General features: G+C 41.8%; 1 protein-coding gene across 5 annotated transcripts in view; it reads right to left on the minus strand.

Annotated features, from left to right (window-relative positions):
• The window catches only part of Lmo7 (LIM domain 7), a 203,882-nt gene that overhangs the window by 47,005 nt on the left and 137,589 nt on the right, over nt 1–19,288 (minus strand). For all 5 annotated transcript variants that reach the window (XM_040751294.1, XM_040751388.1, XM_040751438.1 and 2 more), the window contains 4 exons: nt 9,723–9,753; nt 8,746–8,859; nt 4,123–4,321; nt 485–737 (listed from right to left, as the gene is read on the minus strand). In XM_040751294.1, the coding sequence (XP_040607228.1) occupies nt 485–737; nt 4,123–4,321; nt 8,746–8,859; nt 9,723–9,753 (597 nt within the window). The remainder of the gene's footprint in view (nt 1–484; nt 738–4,122; nt 4,322–8,745; nt 8,860–9,722; nt 9,754–19,288) is intronic.

The following is a 19,288-nucleotide window of genomic DNA, read 5'->3' on the forward strand; positions in this document are numbered from 1 at the left end:
ACAGTTGGTTAAGTCATCCAGAAAGCACATCCGGCAAACCTTCACTCGTCAACAGGGTCGGAATGTCTTTCAGGACCACACAGCATGAGAAAAGAGGGATTTGAAAACTCACCCTCTGCTCTGCTAATTTGATGGGAAATAAAGGGTATCTTTTCACGTCCACCACTATCCACAAAAGGAAATGAAAGAAAAATAATGGAAGGAAACACTGCATCAGGGCTCACAATGGAGCACATCGGTGATCCGGTACGCTGAAACACACCAATACACTGAAGGCATGCATCTATCTAAAAGAAGGCCTAGTCATCAGATGAAGTTCTGAAACAGAACACCTGTCTTCTGACTGAAAATAGAGGTAGGAAAAGAAATCCCCACTAGTGATATGTGTTAACTATACTTGAGGAGCCGTTCCCTTAACCATTTAAAATAGCCCCGTAAATTCAGAAAGCATATTGAACTCCATAGCCGTATCTCATGACATTACCTTGAGAATGTTCCATCTGTTTCTGTGTAGACTGGGCTCGCCCAGCTTCTTCTGTTATCCTCGTTTTTTTCAGGCCTTTTCTTCCTCAGAGGTGCTGGCACATAGGACGGCTGTTTGCTTTTGTTAGGCAAGAAGCGATTGAATGGTAGAGCAGACTTTGGTTCAATAGCTGAAATCCTTCGATAGGACATATCATCCTTGTTATACTCCTGCATTTTGAATGTAAATTCCCAATCTGTGTCGCTTTCAAAACCTATAAAGGCACAAGAACTTGCTTTACTCGCCAGCATATTCCTGCTGAACCCCCTCCCCTCCCTTCCCCAGCATAGCCTCTTCTCCCTTGGAAACCTAGCACGGCTGCTAAAAGGCATGAATATTTTTAGAACTTTGTCAAGAAGTTGTGATAAGACCCACCAGGAGGGACTTGCTTTCCATACTGGAGGTCACACAGTTCATTCTTCTGCTGTGGTACATGATAAGCAGATAAGTCCCCAATCCCCTGCTTAGTCCCCTTCTCTTCCCAACCTTCTTTGCCACTAGATTGCTTCATAACTTTGCTAAGGTATAACACGTGGTAAAATCTAGCTGACGCGTGAGATAGCATAACTCTAAGGCAGGAAGCCTTCAGGAGTTACAGAAAGCGACAAGCAATCGTAGAAACTGAAGGAAGACTGCACAAGACTCAATAGTGACAGATAGACCCCCCGAAGGTCACTTGTATGGACAAGGATCCTACACCACAAAAGACAGACTGAATGACATCTGAAGTCCTAACAAATTAAAGCTTATGCCCATACGAGAGCACAGAACTAAAAAGGGTTCCCCGCCCCCTCTGGTAAGCAAAGGGATTATAATGGAAATCAGGAATTCTGATTTAAAATTTACTTAAATGCAAACTTAACCACACACACACACACACACACAAAGTATTTCTGATAGATCCCAGTGACCGACAGACACAAATAATAATATATTCTCTAGCTGGAAAAACCAATATATGCAGATGTTTTAAGACACGGGACTAGAATAACCATATACATCGAGAAGGAGTAACCGTTCCTGACTTCGCTGTTCCCTGCCTCCAATGCCTTTCTGAAATGCAAGGAGTTGGTGAGTATTGCTCAGCAGAAGGCAACTAACTCCAAGTCTGCCCATAGCCACTGGCTTTCCTCACACCTTCCGGGCTAATGTGACCTAAAGGCAGCTTGCCTCTGTCACCTGCCAGGTAGGAATGTACAGTAAACAATGCCAATATGGTTCAAAGGAAGTGGTCTGATACATCTGTGTCACAAGAACAGGATGAAAGGGCAGTCTGGGAAGAAAGGGAAGATGACTTGGTAGCCATGGCCAGGATACCAGAAGCAATTAAGCTACTTTTGTTTTCTTTTGCCTTGTTTTTACAACTTACTAAAAAAGAGAAAGAAAGACCCTTTTCTTTTTTATTTAAATTAGAAGCAAACTTGCTTCACATGTCAATCCTAGCTCCCTCTCCCTCCCCTCCTCCCCCACCCCCCACCAGTTCCCCCCCAACCCCCCACCCAATCCCCATGCAGTTCCCCAGGGAGGGTGAGGCCCTCCATGGGGGAATCTCCAGAGTCTGGAGACCATTTTCTTACCAAAACCTACTGGTGAAATTAGAAAATCACAGACTATTTGGCCTTCGACATTTTAAACTTAAAAATCTTGTTTTTTTTAGGTAATAGTTCTTATTGGTACAAATATCACTCCTGATATGTTTTCATACAAAACTCATGAAATGCACAATTTTCGAATCCTAAAAAAATTATCTTAATTATGGTTACCACCTACTATAATTGTGTAGGCAGCAGAATTTTAATAGAGCAGTCACAGAAAAGTTTCCTTCTCCTGGAACCTGCCTCCCTCCCATTACCCTACTTGTAATTGCCCATAATTGCCCAGACCTCTACAGCCTTTAAAAAAAAAGGTCCCTTGCAATGTGACAGGGGAGGGGGGACACACCAGGCATGGGCCAACATATCAAAGGAGACTCAGATCTTGCACCACTGAGAACTCCACACAGCCCACAAAGCCACAATCCCCCCCGTTATTCTTTGACAGGCAGATATCAGATATAAGTTCAAACATTGCATGCCATAGGCTCCTCTCGGTCAGTTAAAAGGACATAGTGGGTTGAGATTTTTCAGTCTCAGTTTACAACTTTAATTATTCGGCTGAATTACAAACTTAGATTTCTTTCCTTACAGATATGATCATTTTCATCTGCACTCTGGAAAAGTCATACCTCGGTGGGGAAGAGCCAACAAAAACAGTGGCAGTTACAAAGGTTAATACTAAAGCCGTTCACATATTTGCACTGTCACTGCTCTAAAAGGTATTTAGTGTTGTGATCATGCTTCACTGACTTTTAGAAAACAAACTTATTATTTGTGATGCTTGAGATTTTGCATGATAAAAGTCTTGGGTAAAGTATTTATGTACACATTAAACAAACCAAAGACCCTCAAAGATGGAGACAAGTTCACAGTCAGAGCTCCCATTTTTTTTCCTGATAACGATGATGCTTAAAGCACAGAAATACTTTTAAAAGGAAAACAATAAATAAATAAATAAATAAATAAATAAATAAATAAACTGGTCTTGGAAGTTCTGGGTTTTAAACTTGAGCATCTCATGGATGTTGGCCACAAGCTCTGTCACTGACCTATAGCCCCAGCATTTGAAATGTTTTCTGTGGTTTCTACTTAGCTAGACTAAACCCAGACTACCTAAATATTTAGTCTCAAACTATTAGTACCACCTAGGAGCCATAGGAATATATATGTAATTCTTTTTTTATTATTTACTTATCCTTACTGATTTTGTGTGAAGGTATGTTGTGTTCATTCTTGCCATAACACACATGTAGAAGTCTATAGGTGACATACAGGAGTTGATTCTGTCTCTCTTTACACTCTGTGGGTCCCGGGGATGGAACCTGGCTTAGCAGCAAGCACCTCTCGCCACAGAACCATTTTGCAAGCCTCAAAGACACACATGGCAATGAAGGATTTGACCTCAGCCATTCAAGTTTGAATGGTAGGTCCTTCCCACAACAGGAATTGCATTAGCTCATTCTCCCATGCGTGTTCTGTTCTGTACCACCACAGATAACTCCTAGAAGATGCTTCCTACCTCCACGTTACCTACTCAATCAAAGTTTAAAGAGAACTGTTAAAACTTTTCCTCTTTCATATTTCTTAAGACTTTCTGGTAAAATTAAGATAGGAAAGAAAATACTTGGGAGGTAGCAAAGGGGATTTACAGACTCTTACGCACGGTCGTTATTAGATACCTATTGCTAAGCCTCTAAACTGAAGAGTTTCTGACCGACAAAATCCAGTCACAGTGAGCCCAGTGAGCCATATCCTCACAAGTCCTTTTCAAATACAGTCGTAAAAAAGAAAAAAAAATAATCAAAAGTAAACTGGCATTACTAAGAAGTGTGACTGGGGGAAAAGTAAAACAAAATTTAAAAACCCACCTAATTGTGCATGGAATTATTAAAATCTACAGCTTGATGAAGTCTTTGAACTGTCTTTCTTCATCCCTACTTTCCTCCCCCATTTCATGCCCTCTTCATACATGAACATAAACCTGTATCCCAAGTCACGACTCACCTTCCTTCCCACCTCTAAGCGTGAGATCTGAGGAGCAGCTGGTCAGGGATCTAGACCCCAAAGAGTCCAAGCTTTCAAAGGAATCTTCCCTCCTATGGCTACCTGGAGGGGCAAGAAACTCTCCTCGGTCAGCACACCAGATATCACCGTAGCCACTGTCCCAGCCACTTCTTTTCAGGCAGCTAGAATCTTCAAGTGCCTGAAGGAAACATTGTACAAAGATCAGTGAGTGAACATGAACTTTCAGGAGCATAAAAGCTCTGATTAATTAGGCAGTCGGGTTGACAAGTTTTCCCTGTTCAACAAATGAAAAATAAACGTTAAAAGCAGTTTTTTTCTTCACAAACTGGATGATAGGCGGGTATCCAAAATTACATATAAGAATACCTGAAATTATTTCATAAAGTTATATAATCAATATTAAAGATGAAAATATTAATAAAAAACTGTCTTGAAATGCTGGTCAGTGGTTTATCTTTTTGTCTGGGAGAAAAGATGAAAGGAATCAAAGAGAAAAAAATCCTAAGGGAGACACCCAAAAGGGAGGCACATATTTAAGATGTCTCATTCTCTCCCCATGGACTATCTGAGGTAGTTTATGCTAAACACAAGACCAGAATGACTTCTGATACCCTATGAGATCTCAAAAAGAGATTCTATTGTTTTAAAGAGCGGTGGAGTGTGCACATCGCGGAATTTGTTTCTGTTCATGATTCTGGAACTTAGATTGGGATGCTGGCAGCCAGGCTGCTTTCTTATTGAGTTAAGGGTAGCACACAAGCTTGCTGACTCTAAAACTTTCCTTCCTTACACGGCAATAAAATAGGTTTTTTTGGCTCTTATATGATTAAGAGATACATGGAAATACAGCAAAAGACATTATATCTCGGTATATACCTTATGTAGAACTTTCCCAAAATAAGCCAATTTAATTAACACGCCTCTGAAATTTAATGCCAAAACTTAACTGACCTCTTAAAAATTATAGGACATAAATGAAAATCAACAAAGTTAACCTCAGGTGACAAGTTAAAGAACATAAGAATTAATAACAAAATATAACACGCAAGCTTGAATTAAATCTTGATTTAATTTTTTAAAACTATAAAAAAACAGTTGGAAAAACTATTAAAAAGTTGGGAGACCACAGGAAACAGATTCAATAATAAATGATGATGAATGTTGATGAGATTTCCTAAGTGTATATTATAGCTATACAGGAAAATAGCCTTACTCTTTTTCATTAATGTGTTTATTTAAATTAAGAACAATCTTATTTTACATACCAATACCAGTTAACTCTCCCTCCAGTCCTCCCATTCCCCCCTTCTCCACATCCCACCCCCCATCCACTCCTCAGAGAGAGTGAAGCCCCCCCATGGGAATCATCAAAGTCTGTCACATCATTGGGGCAGGACTGAGGCCCTCCCCACACTCCTAGGCTGAGAGAATAACCCTCTGTAGGGATCGGGCTCCAAAAGCCCATTCATGCACTAGGGATAAAAATATCCTTACTCTTCAGAGATGGAATCTGAGAATCCAGGAATGAAGTATGGTATCTGAATTTGTCTTCAAATGGTTAAGGGAAGACACATATAGATAGCAGACACTACTAAATAAAGCCAAAATGCAAACAACACTGTATCAGGTAGTAATGATGTGAGGTTTCCAAGTGTTGTTGTCTTAGCATTTTATCGTGAATACTTTCAACGTATGGAGAAGGGCTGGCAAGTGATCATGACAAGTAATTAGCAGCTGTTTCAAGCAGACTTCTGCCAAGTCAGACCATCAATTCGTGAGTCAGTTGTCTGACAAGTGTTTGAAATGCCAAGAACGGCTAGTACAGAGATTCCACGCCAGCATTAAAGTTGACATTCTGGCATGAAAAATGCCAGTATCTACCTTCACCTGACACTTCCAAGCACATGGGGAAGTCAAGCTCAGTGCCAGTAGTCTACTCTCAAAATAAGAGTAACATTGTAAAGAAAATCTTTAGCTCCACCAGGTTTTGTGAACTGACTTTTTGAAACCTCAGAGTTAGCACAATATGACTTCTGACATTATCAATGTTAACATGACTGATAATGAGCCATGTGACCTGTTATAAATAACCCAAGTCTGGCCCTGCAGCCTGGTTTTTGAGGACTTCACTCTGACAAGTCCCCCAAAGTCAGTCATTCCCAACTTATAACCTGACTCAAATGCAGCAGCTTCCGCTGAATACGGTTTCGTTGCTATTTCCAATTGGCATCCTCACTGCCATGTGACTAGGAAAGTACGATTGACACGACACCTTTCATTTTAAGTGAACCGACACAAAACAAATGATACGTTCAGGTGCCTCGTGTGTCTCTTCCCACCAGCTAATGGAAGAGTAGGACTCAACCACAGGCTTACCCATTAAAAAGAGTCTCCTGACCATCCTGACATTGACATCAATGACTTTGAACAGTCTTTAAAAAGGCATTCTGAGCACAGACTCTGCCCTGAGATTACTCATCCTGAGTCACTGCCATAAAAACCAGGAACAGCTATAAAGAGCACTAGTCCACCAGCCCATATCCTGTCACTCCTAACTGCATAGTTCCTTAGTTCAAACAGATGTGAACCCAGGTTTCCCTTGCACCCACAACTCCCTGCCATTCTCTCACTTGAGCCTCACCCCCTTTCCATGGCAGGGACCGAACTGCCATACATTCTCAGGCAACTATGCTTGCTGGTGGATGAGTCAGTCATTCTCCAACAAATGTGTGGCAGTATCTCAACTGCTATCTCAATCAATTCATCCAAAGCATGTGAGGACAGAACTCCTAACTCTCTTCTGAGTGTTCCTGTACACATACACTGCACATGTGTGGATGCACACACTGTGAGTATTTATGCTCATGCAGGCACATGTGTGTAGAGGTCAAAGGTCAATCTCCAGTGTCTGTTTTTTTTTTTTTTCAAGAGACAACCATCTTGTATTTCTTTTGTTGTTTCGTGTTTCCTGAGACCAAGACAGGGTGTCTTATTAGTCTGTAGTTTTCCCAGCAGGCTATAATGCCGGTGAGGCCCCAAATCCTCCAGTCCTTGCCTCCTCTATGCTGGGACTGCATGCGTGTATCACCATACTCTGCTTTACTGCATGGGTCCAGGGGTCACATCATGTCCTCATGCTTGCACAACGAGCATTTTCCCAACCAAGCTATCTCCCCAGACCTAAAGTCATCAGTTCCTTACAATCAAAGGGAAAAAGTGTGATCTCATCTCTTTATAGTATATACACGGCCAGATGCAGCCAAAGTATTTTCAAAGACATGAGTAGATATAGGCAAAGGCAATTATTTTTATCAAGTCCAAATATTCATCTGCTCTAATCATAACATTTATTTCATACTCATAATGTGTCAGAAACACTAAACATCTTTCTTGTTTAATCATCAGAAAAGTGTCACAAAGCAAGTACTGCTATATAGATGGAGTTTTATCATTTTGAGCATTTATTTTCTTTCAATTCTTATAAATGCCCTGGATGAATTAGGAAAACAGAGAAATTAGTTTTTCAACTAGGGTCCTATAAATGAAGGTGGGTTTTTTTGTTTGTTTTTGTCTTTGGGGTTTTTTTTGGCAAAACAAAATCACTGTTTGGACTCAGCACTTGGTCCTTCTCAAATAGCCCACAAGCTTCAAAAGCCTGTTGCAATGGCCCCAGAATATGGAAGAGCAGGAATGTACAGAAAAAACAAGGACTCTGGGCTTAGCAGTTCAGGGTACTTGCTGCTCTAGGTCCCAGCGCCCACATCAGGCAGCTCACATCTCCTGTAACCCTAACTCCAGGGCACCTGATGCTCTCTCCTGGCCACCAAAGTCACCAGCATTCTCATGTGTATTCCCGTGTGTGTGTGTGTGTGTGTGTGTGTGTGTGTGTGTGTAGTGAGAGAGAGAGAGAGACAGACAGACACACAGACAGACACACAGACACACAGATACACAGACAGATTACAAATAAAAAACTAAAAATGACAAAAACAAGGATTCTAACTTCAAAATCTCCTTAGGAGTCAATCGTAACTCTTGCCTTCAATCTCAGCAGTAGGGAGGTAGAGGAAGGAAGATCAGGAGTTCAAAGTCACCTTAGCTACATAGCAAGTTGGGGATAACTTATATGACTTAGGAAAACCTTTATGAAGTTTCACTTACTATGTATTACTCCTCAATGAACACCAGCAGTGTGGTGACATTGGAATGTGGTCCCTAGACAACTACCCATGACAAGCACAGATTAATATAAGGAAACTGGGTAACTCCTATAAATGCTAATAGCCCTAAAAATGCCTTTTACTGCAGATTGAGCTCATAATGAGTATAGGAATAGTTAAGTTATATAGTGTATAAAAAGCCATGTGCATGTGTCATCAAATTACCTAAAATTAAAGACATAAAATTCTATACTGCTCTGGAACAGATAACTTACTCCCTGAAAGACGCATATTATGCCAGAAAACGAGCAGCCAACCTGCTGACTTGTCCCTGTCTAGGAAGGAGCCCAGACAACCTCCATGGAGGTGGGAGGGAAGCGCACATGATGAAGTAGGAGCATCTCACAGTAGTCATCTCACACAGAAGGTCCTTGTTCCTTACCTTAGTCAAAGCTTGTCCCAACAGAGTCTCAAAGGCTTTCAGATTGAGGTAGGGACCATTATAGTAGGGGTTAGTTTGTGCTCTTCTTCCCAGCCAGTATAAAGTTATCAAAACCTAAATGACAAGAACAAGGTCAGTGGATTGGTGCGGGAGGGAAGGAGGGGGAGGGAGAGAGAGAGAGAGAGAAAGATAGGCTTCACAGGTGTAGACAAAATAGGACGCCTTCCAGAAGCTGATTCTCACTTTCTACATTTGTTTTGAGGCAGGGTCTTCTCTAGTTTCTTGACATTCCACTAGGTATGCCAGGCCATGAGTTTCTGGGTGATTCTCCTGTCTGACCCCCATCTCACCACCCTAAGAGTGTGGCTTCCAGGGATCTAACTCAGGCCACCAAGCTTGCACAGCAAGCTCATCTACCCAACTGAGGTGCCTCCCTGGTCCACACGTGAAAAAAGCTTTATGCCAATGTTTTTCCAACAAAACTACCTAATAAACACCTAAAGTCAGTAATTCTCAGCTTGCTTGATGAGTATATTTTTAAAATTTTTTAATTGTTAAATTTTAAATATTTTAAATCTAAGAGCTGTTACTTTTAGATACTCCTGTATGCTTGTACCATATTAAGTACATGCTATCAGCCTACACTGAGGAATTACCTAGAGTTCTTAAGCAATAATGGCATCACTTACCATTTAATTTGATAATTTCCTGCTTGTTCCCCTAAAACTTTTAAATTGAGTTTGATATTTACAAATTAGAAACATAACAACCAGGCCCTGAAACCTAATCTCTTCATGTGGTAAAGTCAGATTTACACAAAGTCTAATGATGAGTTATATATACATACACTTACACTAACTGGTTTCTAGGTAAATTTTAATTAGAAAAGATGACACAGAGTATATTCTTAGATCCATTATGATTTTACAGAACATAAAGGAAAATCTATTTATAACACTCCATTAAATACAGCTTACGTTTTTCAGTCTCCTGTCGGTCTCTTCTTGCCTGCAAAGAAAGAGAACATATCGATTAAATAATATCCATGGACCTTAAATTATTAACTACAACTAAAATTCATTTTCATTATAAAGGTCCATCAGTATTAAAATCACCTTGGACATTCAGAAATCTTAGAGAATATAACACAAGAATTTTCCCACAGCCATTGATTTTTTTAATTGCCCTATTTCTTATTTTATCCATAATAATCTGGTGAGTTATATTCAGTCTTCTGTAAGCAGTGTTTAAATCCAATCTGAAGGGTTTTAAGCAAAAATCGAAGTGTGCATATGACAGGAAAATTGGGAAACATCTGAAAGAAGAAAAGCAAACAAAGGGCTTTGCACTAAGTTTTCCCACCAATGTCCACAGATGTTTCAGCCAAGAAAACCCTCTGCAAACTACTTAGAGAACCTGGTCCTGCCGAAGTTGAAAATTACAGCTTTAAAAGTGGGCCATGAGCTGGGCGTTGGTGGCACACGCCTTTAATCCCAGCACTCGGGAGGCAGAGGCAGGCGGATCTCTGTGAGTTCAAGGCCAGCCTGGTCTACAGAATGAGTTCCAGGACAGCCTCCAAGACAATACAGAGAAACCTGTCTCGAAAAAAAAAAAAAAAAAAAAAAAAAAAGTGGGCCATGAAGCAGGGGTGGGACCTGACGGTTTAACTCCATTACTGGGGAAGCAGAGGTAGGCAGATCGCTGTGAGCTCATGACACTAGGTCTAGTGAATTCCAACCTGGGCTAGCTAGTGACACTCCATGGGGGGGGGGGGGAGAAGCAGCCATGAACTTTGAGCTGAACAGTCTGAATTCTATTACAGGCATGTCTGACATTTTTGTTGGCCTGTAAAATGGCATGATGCTTATGAGAAAGTCAGAATGAAGCAGATACCACCTCAGGTTTGAAGAGACTTAATAGTGTGTTAGCAGACAGATGGGACCTCCCTCAAACACTCATGGATTGCCCATCAATACTAACATAGGGCATCACTGAGAATCACACTGCAGAAAATCTGAGCTAGATGGTATCTAAGCTTTGCAGCATAACTGTAAGTAGTAAAAAGAAATATGCACCTGCATTTGCTGTCAACATATATGTGGAATATATTCCATATACCAAGCAGGTAACATGTACACAGTCAATCATGTGGAGAAAAAAAAATCAATGGAGAGTGAATACAAAGACAAAGGCTAAAATCAGCTTTCCAAGTATCTACAACAATTCCTTTTCACAGAACAAACGTGAAACAAAATGAACTTATTCAGCTCCAACCCCCCAAAAAAGCATCAACAGGAAAATCCGTAAGCCCTCACTTTGCTGGTAGAAATGTTTGGTGCATTAATACTCTGATCCTATTTGAGGGCATCTGTGTAAACTAAACATGCCCATAGCCCACAACCCAGTAACTCCATTTCCAAGTTAAGACCCAAGAACAGTGGGGTTTTTGTTTAGCAAAAGTCAACACAGGAGCCTTCTACCATCCTTATATTATGGAATATGGACACAGTGAAGCAGGAAACGGCCGTGGGATTGAACAGCATGCAACCTCATTCTACCATATGGGTCAGAATCACAAGCAATGGGAAAAGTAGAGGACAGATAATATAAAAGTGCTAAAGCAACAAAAGAAAAATCTGCTGCTACACTCAAGACAGAGCTTGGGACCCTTGGGTAGGGAACAGGAGAGACAAGCGGCAGAGAGCAAGGTTTCCTCCAATGCTGGGAATTTGAGTTTTGGTCCCGACACCAGCTACCTGTGCTTTCTTCCCAAGGAACCTTTGACCTGAAATTTATCAGTTTATGGACTATTTTTAGCATGGATTCTGGGTTCATACTCAAGTCTTTGTTCTTGAAGAGCAAGAAGTTTATCAACTGAACCATCTCCTAAGCCCTAAGTCGATCTATGAATTATATTTTTTTCTGTTTGTGTACTATGATTCAAAAAATAATCTGGAGAAATTTCACAGCTGAAGTTCTCAAATTACAATTTATGTCTTCAATTAAGAGAAAGTCATTTTGCAAAGATGAATGGCATTCTGTTTTAGAAATCACTAAGAGCTACTGATGAGCAACATGTCACTTCAAACAGTAAATTATCCAAAGTACGAAAGTCTTTAAGATGCAGGGGTCTTTAGGATGCAGGGGTCTTTAGGATGCAGGGGTCTTTAGGCATCAGGGATCCTAGAGCCATCTTGAAGGTCTGCCTCCTTTCAACAGCTTGCAATGAATGCTGCCAGTCCATCGGGGTGTGACTTTTTACAATGATAAGCAATCTTTGGAAACGCAAGGCGAGGCTATTCTGTGTGAGATCCAATAGCAGTGACCTTGCATTTGTGCCCTTCACTTTACATTCCTTTCTAAGTATGAGCATTTACAACGTGCTGCAGAACACCGACACCCACAGGCCAGCCAAATTAGCTTCCTATCACTGAAACACATAATGCCAGGAATTCACATGGCCTTAGATTGCTGGAGTAGAGTTCACACAGACACACACAGACACACACCCCAGGGGGTGGCCACATGACACACCTCTAAGAACTTTTAAATTAACAACTAGAAAGAGGAAGCTCAAGGTAACAATCCGGGACAGAAAATAAAATCTGCTAAGATTAGTGACTCCACCAGAACAACTGAGTCCCAACTGGACATGCCATGACGCCATGTTGAAGGAGGGAGCATTTTAGGGACAGATGTGGCTTCCATGCGGTGGTTCTATTTATCTGGGCCATTTGCTTTCAGAGATTCCATTTCCTATTGATAAACTAGAGATAACATCCCATTTCAACAGATAAGAGGAAACACACAAAGTAGAAACATTAACTCCTCAAGACTAGTCCTCAGACTGTTGCGGGGGGGGGGGGGGGAACACCTGTCTTCCACTCTCCACCATTTATACAAGAGCTCCCTAGGGAAGTCCTGTGCAGGACGCTGACATTTAAGTTGCAAGTGGCCTAACACAACACTCCCTAACTTCATCTTACTCCCTCCTTATCTTATATTCACCACCACCTTCTGCCTGCATTTGCTCGTTTTTGTGGTGCTAAGAACCAAACCTGGCACTGCATGCTAGAAAGCATTCTACCATTGAATATTTCCTCTAACCCTGCAATTTCTTTTCCAACGTTTTGCCCAATATGAGAGTATAAAAAGTTCTCTGTGATTTTACTCTGTGCTGTCTCTAGTACAGGAATAAAGGGTCTGCCTACTTGGGAAGTGCATAAAAATATTTCATATGATCAGCATAATGCAAGATACACACATATTCTCATTCACTAAATACATTTTTCTGGCTTTTTCTGAAAGGCAAATTGGCAAGAAAAGCTCTAAAAACAAACACCTAGGGCAGTGGTTTTCAACCTTTATTCTAGTTTCTCATGTTGTGGTGATCCCCAACATAAATTTATTTTGGTTGCTACTTTATCACTGTAATTTTACTACTATCATGCATTGTAATGTAAATATATGTGATTTCCAATGGTCGTAGGTGACCCCCCTATGAAAGGATTGATTGATCACCAAAGGGTTTATGACCCACAGGTTGAGAACCACTGACCTAGGAGCTTTTTTTGACATTCACATGTTGAAAAAAACAATAAACTGCATTAGCTTATTTTTAACTTCTCTCCAGTTTGACTCTGATTCCACTGCTACTCACAGTTAGGGTTGGGGCAGGCATGCACTCATGTACACCTGTTCAGAGGCCAGAGGACTACACGGGGAATCTTCTGTTATGGCTCTCCTCCTCACTGTATTGAGACAGGGCCTCCCAGTAAACCAAATCTCACTATTTAGGTGAGTAGCTCGCCAGTGAAGTCTTGGGACCCACACCTCCCGACTCCAAGGCCAGAGTTACAGGCACAAGCATCCATGCTCAGGTTCCCAGCTGGGTGCTGGGAATTCAAACTCAGGTCCCTATACTCACAGAGCTATACTGAGTCACCTCCCCAGTCTCCTGGTTTCCTCTGACACTGCAATAGAATGCAACTCTGGAAAACTGAGCATCAATAACCAAACCAGTGACACACAAAAACAAAAGCATGCCAAAGCATGCCAAATCATGCCTGGCGATATCTGAAAAAAAAAAAACCAAAGGCTTACCTATGTAAAAAAATTACTGTAAATAGGATAAAGTGGTAATATTCAGATAATATTTAAAGCTGACTATCTTGAATATACAGATAGCTCTTATTTAATCCTCAGACCATGCCCTAACTTTATTTTTTTTTTTTTGATTTTTCGAGACAGGGTTTCTCTGTGGCTTTGGAGGCTGTCCTGGAACTCGCTTGGTAGTCCAGGCTGGTCTCGAACTCACAGAGATACGCCTGCCTCTGCCTCCCGAGTGCTGGGATTAAAGACGTGCGCCACCAACGCCCGGCTTCATGCCCTAACTTTAAATACAACATTTAATATTCATAAAATAGCAAGCAGAGCTAACTATTTCATTGTGTCAATTGAATAGTACTGGAAATTCCTTTGATGCCTGGCCAAGGATTGGTACACCTGTGTCCATCATGGGCCTCCAAACTGCGCCAACTGTGGGCTCACACAGCTGTCATCACCTGACCCTAACCGCTACCTAGTATATGCAAGAACTTGTAAGTCATAACATTGGTCCTTTCTTTACCACTCAAGGGTTTTTAAACACTGGTCGGAATCAATAAAGAAGTAAATGTTAGTCAGAGGATGCTCTCTCTGAAGAGCTGAGAAGTGAGGTCCTCCCATGAGGAGACAACTTGGCTCAGGAGGCACTTCTCAGGGTTTCCTCTGCATGTACCCTTGCTCCCTTTAATCATCTGCAAGAAATTGGTCTTGTGAGCTCACTGCTCCAAGTCCTCCCCTATAAAACAGGAGAGCCTAGCCTCACTGGGAAGCAGTGAGACTCAAACTTCGTAACCCAGACCAAGCAAGGAGATGAGACATTCCACGACTCCCTGTTGCCATTCTCCACCTTGACTAGCCTATTGGACTTGGGGTAGTAGCTGGCTGCCAGTCACCTTTTCCTTTACACAGAAGCCTTTTCCCCCAAAGAGACACATTTGAATGAGACATAGTCTTCAATACTCTTTCATATTATACTTTCTCTGACCTCTTTTAAAGGTACAGCTTTAAATAAATGACGACCAGAAATTGCGTCTGGAAGAATGTAAAAACATTGGGTGAGGCACCCAGGTACACTCATCGTCTGCATAGCTTCACTGGCGCCAAGCCAGCCCTCTTCACCCATCCTCGGGTTACCAGAGCCTGCCGTGGTTACACGTCCTTTAAGTTTTCCAAAGCCTTACCTAACTGGAGGGGAAAAATGTCTATACAGCTGAAAAGCCCACTTCCATCATTATCTGATAGCAGTTTGATAGATGTTAATTTGCCAGTGGGTGCCAGCCAGCAGAGTTCTACTGCTCCATCCAAAGTAGCTTAGATATGCCCTAAGATAAGGCAGAAACTTAACACAGTGAAAAGTCTGGCTTAGTACCAGTGAGATACCTCAGCAGGTAAGGACTCTTATTTCCCAGACTGATTAACTGAATTCCACCCTGGAACCCATGAGATGGAAGAAATGAACCAACTGCCACTAGTTTTCTTCTAACCTCCATAAGCTCAACACAGTACACAAAGGCCCTTCCACACCTATGTAAACAAAAATGTTTTCTTAAATTCTAGTCCCACCTACCACCACTCGGAGCCTCCTCTATCAAAACAAAAGTAAATTTGAATTCTTGATGTTCTCCCAGGAACTCCACGCAGTCACGCACCAGGTTCAGTCTCCTCGATGCCACCAGAATAAGTTTCCTTGGCTCCCTCTGCTAGAATAACTGCAGCAGGTCAAATGATTATATCCCCAGGGTACTTCCCAGAGCAAAGCCAGGAAGCTTCCTGGAGACCCAGCCCAGCCTGGCCCTGCCCTGGGTGGCACCAGCTGACCTGGGTGTTGCCTTTTGGGAAACTATGTTGACATCAGAGAAGCTGACCTCCCTAGATACTTGGTCCCTCTCCAAACCACCAAGTAATCTCCACTTTCCAACTGTTGCTTCCAGGACTGGACACCTGCTCACAACTTTTAACAGAGAAATTAGTGAAAAGGGGGACAAGAAATGAGGTCCAGGAGGCTGATTTCCATAGGCATCCAAAAGTAGGAAAAGGCTGCAGCCAGTGTCTGCTTTATATACACCGGATATGCATTGGGTGAGGCTGAAGGCAGGCGTGTGCTGGAGGGAGACAGCAGGGACAACTTAAAGCACGTGTTCTTCAGATGACAGGATGGTTGTGCCTTTGCGTGTTTTGTGTTGCTAGGACAGAGTTCCACGGACATTTCTTCCTGTTCTGGAGATTTGGAAGTCTAAGGTAAGGAGACCCACATCTAGTGAGGTGGAAAGTGAGAAGGAATGAGTGGAGAGAAAGAGGAGAAACAGACCAAACAAATCCTTTCACCAGGTGCTACTCCTACTCTATCTAATCCACCCCCAGTATCTGCGTTTACCCATCCTTTCAGCAGAGCAGAGCTATGTCACCTTAAGCATCCCACGCCCAAAACTCCTGCACTGCAGTGAAGTTCCCAGAGCTTTGGGAAACACATTCAAACCACAGAAAAGAACACAATTTTTTCTTGTGTGTCTGTGTGTTATGTCCATTGACTATATGTACTATATGCTTGTATTGTATGTGTACATTACAATGTATGTTTGTATGCACATGTACATATTATATGTATACTGTGTGTATGGTGTGTATAATTGGTACATTCTTATAAGTTCAGGAGCTTATGGAGCCCAGAGCAAGACTCCAGATGTCTTCTTCAATGGCTCTGCCCTACACTGCCTTGTGAGATAAGGTCTCTGTTTTAGTTTGAGTTTCTACTGCTTTAAAGAGACACCCTGGCCATGGCAACTCTTATAAAGGAAAACATTTAATGGGGTGGCTTACAGTTCAGAGGTTTAGTCCATTATCATCATGGTGGAACAGGACAGGATGCAGCTAGACATGGTGCTGGAGAAGAAGCTGAGAATCCTACATCTTGATCCACAGGCAACAGTGAGATGAGATACTGGGCATGGCTTGAACATTGAAGAGACCTCAGAGCCCACCTCCACAGTGACACACTTTCTCCAACAAAGCCACACCTCCTAACAGTGCCACTCTCCATGAGCTTCCAGGGGACAATTACATTGAAACTACCACAGTCTCTCACCGAACCCACAACTCCCCTTTTCATCTGGGCTGGATGGCCAGAGGGCTCTCTTGATCTTCTCGTCCATCCACGGCCCTCATTACCAGGGTTGGAAACATGTGCAGCCATGGCCAGATTTCTACCTGTACTAGGGCTTCTAACTCAGGTCCCGACTCTTGGAGAGCCAGTGCTCTCACAAATAAAAGCATCTCCCCAGGCAAAACATTAACGTTACATACACCACAAGTCAATCTGCCTTCAAAGGGAAGGGAAATCTAGGACTTTTGACCAACTCTGGAACACGAAGTGACTCTTCAAGAGGCACAAGTAAGAAATTTCCCAACACTACTACCTCAAAAAAAGGGGGTCATTTCCATTCAAAGTGCCAGAATCCACTCAGGAACCTAGGAATCTGCCGGGTTGCAGGCTCCTATTCTATTAATGGAAGCTCTATTAATGGAAGCCCATCCATCCCCATCATTTAAAATAGAACACACACTAGCACCTTCCACCCCATCAAATGGCAGTGAGAACAAAAGAAGTTAGAGATGGCTTCTTAGAACACTTCACCCGTTCTTTCCTTCTCTCAAAAAAGCAAACTGCACTAAAGGAAAGCAACTCACATCTCCTTCCTCCCCTCCCACCTCCCAACTATAAATGGAGCTGCCTTCTCGTTGACAGCTTCCCAGTGAAGTTGGAAATCTGTGACTCACGGGTTGAGACCTGCCATTTCTACAGAACACAGTTCTATCTGGCTAGTGCAGAACCAAAAGAATGACACCAGAGAAATACCACCACCCCTGATATAATAATAATAATAATAATAATAATAATAATAATAATAGTAATAATAATACCTATGTGAGAAAAACACTCTTGGAAATTCAACAGTTTTTGCCCTAGCAGCATAATGCTCATTCCAATCATGTATGACTAAGTACCTTCTTTTAAAAATAACTTATTAAATTTCACATCCCTCCCACACAGCATAAAACAGTTTTATTTAAAGGGGAGGGAAAATAAAAGCAAGTGTTCAAAGATCCTAGCATACAATGTCATTTAACACAAATGAAGAATGCTAAGAGGTGGATTTTAGTTCCAAATTCTCTGAACCAAAGTTCACATACCCCTTTCTCTTCTACTTTATGTTATCAGTTTGTTACGGCATAAAACGAGCTTCACAATTGAGACTATACACCATCAAATGACAAACAAATAGAACACAACAAAACTATTGAACACAGATTGCGAACAATCTGGTTATTAAACAGTGTTAAGACACTCAACTGTATAAACTGTTTAGAGATAACAGAAAACCCCCAGCCCATCTTTTCTCCTGTACCCAACAATGCAAGGTAGCTACATTGTCTTTGAGGTTAGACGAGATGGTCAAGTCATTTATCAGGTAAAGTCGAAACACTGTAGGTCACAGGTAACACAGTAAAGTAAGATACTCAAGGCAGAAATCTATGGCAGAAGGGTCGTTTGGAAAGTAGCCAGCACACACAGATGAAAATTTGACTTCTGAGACTGAATGACATCACCTGAGAAGTATTCACAGGGGAGAGGCCCAAGGACTGAATGGAAGGGTTAAGAAGCAAGAGAAACAGGCCTTGGGACCTAGGGAGGACCACCCAGGGTGATAGCCCCCTCGCCCCCCCCCCCCCGCAGCGAAAGCAAACAAGAAGGTGCAGACCTTGCCTTTAATGCTCCTGAGAGAGTTAGATGAGGGAATCTGAGGATACCCTGATACAATCTTATCCTTCATATCTTACCCACACACCCCAAACAGTTACTAAATCGCTTATAGCATCTCTCAGTAAATGGAAATGTGCAGGGCCTAATACTGACACCAGTGGAAACCTTATCAGACCCATTCATGGCTATTAGAACACTGAAACAGAGCTCTGCAGGGTGTCCCTCTAGACTGAGCCCATGCTCAAAGTCAAATTTATAACACTGTTGGAATTCAACCATAATACTACAAATTCAAGTCTTCTACTTGGGAGACTTACGATAACTGAAGAGCAATCATGTGCCAACTGACACACATTTGCTCAATAGTTACGTATAACACAAAAAGCACCATAACAGGACCTCAGAGTGAAATGAAAGAAATTAGAAAAGTACTGTGTGCTTTGTTGTCTCCGTAAATGTGTACAAAATTAAAATTTTGAGAAACTCTCAACCAAGAGAGCTATTTCCCTCACTGGCCACTACGTTTAATAGATCATTTTCTAGCCATGTTCTTTCGACATACTACATTATACTTAACTCCTTGACACGTGCAATCAGAGCAATGCCTCCAGTAAACATTTTCAGATTCTGTGTTGCTTTCTCATTTAACCCATGCCAAACTAGTGATTTCGAAACTAA

The sequence above is a fragment of the Mesocricetus auratus genome, unplaced genomic scaffold, assembly GCF_017639785.1.
Source record: "Mesocricetus auratus isolate SY011 unplaced genomic scaffold, BCM_Maur_2.0 Super-Scaffold_2245, whole genome shotgun sequence".
Taxonomy (NCBI): Eukaryota; Metazoa; Chordata; class Mammalia; order Rodentia; family Cricetidae; genus Mesocricetus; species Mesocricetus auratus.